General features: G+C 50.7%; 1 protein-coding gene across 1 annotated transcript; it reads right to left on the bottom strand.

The window, feature by feature from the left end:
• Positions 1-2,164: 2,164 nt before the first annotated feature.
• Positions 2,165-3,007, bottom strand: UBXN10 (UBX domain protein 10). Its single transcript, XM_068537507.1, has one exon. The coding sequence runs from the start codon at positions 3,005-3,007 to the stop codon at positions 2,165-2,167; it is 843 nt and encodes a 280-aa protein (XP_068393608.1).
• Between the last annotated feature and the right edge of the window lie 1,088 nt (positions 3,008-4,095).

Here is a 4,095-nt window from a genome sequence, read left to right as displayed (position 1 = left end):
GGGTTCACAACGCCCTCTGTCCACTAGCGTGGGTGGCTGAAGCCTTGCGCTGAAATAAGAAGATGCACTTCTCCACTGACTCAGTTTCATGCAAATCGGTTTTTATTATTAGTATTGTCATCTTTTGTCCCCGCAGAAAAAGTTTATTTGAAACAAAAGATGTGTTTCAAATCTAGCTTTGTTCACATATCCCCAGATATCCTAAAATATTTCTATGCTTTATGCCTTCCATTTTGTTCCCACCACCCCAAAATTCTAAGCTAAATAGCAGTAGCAAACCCCTAAGTGCAGAACATTCTAACTCCTTCAAGCATGCTCCATTTCACTGCAATTTTCTAAAGATTTCTTGCCTGGAGAAATTACCAAGTCCCAGGTGGGTGGGATTTTATTCTTACCACAGGGTAGGTGGTAAGAATAAAATGTGGGAGGCTCTTCCCCCAGCCTCCTAGATCAGAGGCAGAGTTCTGTGCTCGAGTCCTGGGTGGGAGGCGAAACCCCTGGACTTGAGTACCAGGCTCGAGTCACCAGGCCCTTCTGCGTGGTCAGCAGCCGGGGGATGCGGCCAGTGGCCTGGGCCTGCCCAAGGCTCCACCAGCCCCAGCTGACCTTTGCAGTCAGAGGAGCGGCTGACCAAATGGCATTAAGAAATTTTGCAAAACATTCCAAAATAACCTATTCTAGAATGATCTGGGTGGCGTGGGATGCAGTTAGGACAAGGCGAGCCTTCTTCAGAGGAAAGGATGTTGGTGTTCATCTCCAGGGCCAAGTATCAATTTGCTGGAAGTAATGTTTCCAACCACAGGCCTTATCTATGCACGAGATGCACTCGTTGCTATGCTTGTAGAAGTCCTGCCTTCTCTGTGTACCTAGCAAGTAGGGGTGCGTATCAGTACTCAGGGCTTTGTGATGGCTGGGCTCTGGGAGGACAGGTGTTCTCCACTCTGAATGGTGATTTGGCCATAAAGGGGACCCAGGTGAGATGTGGGAGACTTGCTGAGCTTACAACACGAGGGAACTTGGGAAAATTTCCATGTCACCATTTCAGAGCTGGAAAAGCAAGGCTCCGGGGTCTGCCACACAGCTACGGGTGTCATGCTGATCAACCAGACATTTATTTGGGCACGTGGTTTCAGCGTAGGCACAGCAAAGCGACACCAAACCGAGGCGCCCTCTTCCTCCGGGGGATTCTAAATCAGAACACGGGGGCACCCCTGTCGTCTCAAGGGAGCCTCTGTGTTTGAAGTAGGGGAGACCCTGAAACTGGGGGATAAAACAATGTATCCACACCCAGATAAGCCAAGGGGGCCTTTCCTACAAGTTTGTGCAGACTTGTAGGTTTGTGCCATTTAAAAACAAAAGATGCCACCACTGGGGAAAGCAAAGGATGTAAGATTACACTGGCTTTTCTCAGTTTTGGGAAAATTTTGTGCAGAGAGTAGCTACCAAAAATTGTAAACCTGGTCAGTCTGTATTAAAAATAAAGCAGCTCCTGGCTAATCCCTGCTTATGGAAGGGATTCACTTTCCAGCTCTTGGGCTCTTTCCGAAATGTTGGTGTATTGGGGGATTTGTATTAGCTGAAGACCTATTCTTTCCTCTGAAACCACCTCACACAAACAGTAATCCCCGAGAAACTCAAGCCACCCGAGCTTGGCAAAGGGGCTGCTCCCAAAATAGGGTCAAGCGCCTGTTTCTTAAAGATACTTGCAAGAAACACAAATGCCAGTGCAGTTATTTCCTGAACCCTGGTTATTTACCAGACCAGAATCCTCTCTGGGAAGTGTTTAATCCTGCATCAAATACAGAAAGGCAAACCATTGGCTTCAAGAGAGTGCAAGTTCACTGTAAAGGTAAGCAGGTGCTTCAGAAAGGACCCAAGGAGAAAAGGAGAAGGCCTGGTCACAGCTGTTCCAGGAACAGCCTTGGTCACTTGCCAGTTCACTCCCGTGGTGGAGAGAATTTAACAACTGCAAGAGAATCCTCTTAACGCATTTGGTGCCTGTGTAGATTTCACTGCTTCAAAGAAGATGCGCTGAGGGTGAGTGTCCCGAGTCACAGCTGCACCAGATTCACGTGGCACTTGGAACCAAGCTGCCTGGGAGGCTGTGGTGTCCAAGCATGCTCCTTGCTCAGAGACCCAGGACCCCAGCTGGGTGGCTGCGGACTCAGGACCATCCCTCCCCATCTTCCTGCGAGATGCCCAGCACCGACTTGTGGAGGATTCCGCACTCCTGCAGAGACTTGGTGAGGTCAGAGAAATGTCTCCTGGGCACCTCCATCGTTTCAATGCTGCTGTGTCGGTAGGTGGCCTCGTTCTTGTGTTCGGCCACGGCGACAACGGTGTGTAAGTCATCAGTTGGCCGGAAAGGGTGGACAAACCTTCGTCCTGACGGTGATCTGACGGCAAGCAGCAGCCTTGGCTCTTGATCTGACGGTTCCTCCAGGTCTCTGGCCCTGTAGGAGCTTTGTCTCTTGGTCCGCACGATGCATTTCCTCTCCGGGGAACAAGGTTGAGCTCGGGAACCTTCTTCACTCGTCTTCACGGTGCAGGTCTCCGCTTGGTAAAGAGCCTGGGTGCTGCTCAGCTGCAGGGAACCAGCCTTTTTAGCAACTGTTTCCAGGGCCGCCTCCTCCAGGGTCTTCCTGTTGATGGAAGGAAGGACTGGGTATTTATTGAGGGAAGACGATGCCCCTATGGGCACCTGCTGCAGCAGCTCCGGGATCTCATCGGGGGCTCCCTGACTTGGAGATCTGGGTGTGCAGGCTGCCGGTTTCTGGCTGCTCGGCGACTCGCAGGGAATGGCTGGAGGTGAAGATGGCGTGAGACTGCAGCATCCCTCCGTGCCCGCGGGCTTATGCAGACTTGGCCGAGTGCGTCCCTTGGCGGACTTGGGCCTTGTGACGTGCGTGTTTAGTGAGTCTGGCTGCCAAATGAAGCTGCCAGCTGCTGTGCTGACAACAGTGTTGCATTCAGGGGGGGCTGTATTCACAGGGGCTTCCGTGGCCATTGCTCCTCAAGACCCCTAAGGAGGCAAGAGAAGAGAGGAGGCTGTGGGTTAAACATTCTAGGACTTCTGGACCTGAGCCATTCACGTCCCAGGATCCAGAATAAGGACCGGCCACGATGGGGGCGGGAGGGGGTGTGCAGAGGAGCTTCTCTCTGGATTTCTGGCATCTGGACAAGGGCACCAGCTGCAATTCATGCATTCATTCATTCCAGGCATTGGAATATATCAGTGAACCAAAGTCCTTGCAACTTAATTATAGTGAGAAGAGGCTGGTGTTAAATCCACAAGTAAATAGATATTTTCAGCGACTAATAACTGCTATGAGGAAAATAAAGTATTGCACCAGCGAGTGACTAATTCTTATTCTTACGGGGGGTCGGGAGGGCTTTAACCTGAGAGACCAGATTGATGAGAAGGAATAAGCCCTGTTACAATCGAGAGCAGGGCTCAGCTAACTTTTTCTCTAAATGGTTTTGGCTTTGGGAGCCATGTGGTCTCTGATCCAACCACTCACCCCTGCCCCTGTAGCACAAGAACAGCCATAGACAATACGTAAGCAAGGGACTGCGGCTGTGTTCCCTGTGTTCCCAGGCAACTTTATTTACGAAGACAGGGGTGGGCCCAGTTTGGCCCACAGGCTGTGGTTTGCCCACCCTTGCTCTAGGGGGAAGGTGTCCCCGGTGAGGGACGAGCCAGGGTCCAGTCCTGAGGGAGGAATCTGCTGGCTCCCAGGGTGGGGCGCTCCATCCTACACCGTCCACAGACCTGGAGGCCCAGAAGAGAGCGTTACCCGTGGCTGCCTTTGCTCAGAAGAGAGAAAGTAACCCTGTTCAGTTACCCAGCAGGGAATCCAAGCTCAGCTTCACTCGAGAGCTGAGAGCTATATATATGTGTTAGCATACGGTATTTGTTTTTCTCTTTCTGACTTACTTCACTCTGCATGACAGACTCTAGGTCCATCCACCTCACTACAGATAACTCAATTTCATTTCTTTTTATGGCTGAGTAATATTCCATTGTATATATGTGCCACATATGGAATCTAAAAAAAAAAAAAAAAGGTTATGAAGAACCTAGGGGCAGGATGG

Source organism: Eschrichtius robustus, chromosome 3 (assembly GCF_028021215.1).
Source record: "Eschrichtius robustus isolate mEscRob2 chromosome 3, mEscRob2.pri, whole genome shotgun sequence".
Lineage (NCBI taxonomy): Eukaryota > Metazoa > Chordata > Mammalia > Artiodactyla > Eschrichtiidae > Eschrichtius > Eschrichtius robustus.
The sequence above is the reverse complement of the archived record's forward strand: the minus strand, read 5'-3'. Positions and strand labels throughout refer to the sequence as shown.

Coding starts and splice junctions, on each gene's coding strand:
- UBXN10 (XM_068537507.1), bottom strand. CDS start 3,007: ATGGCCACGGAAGCCCCTGTGAATACAGCCCCCCCTGAATGCAACACT.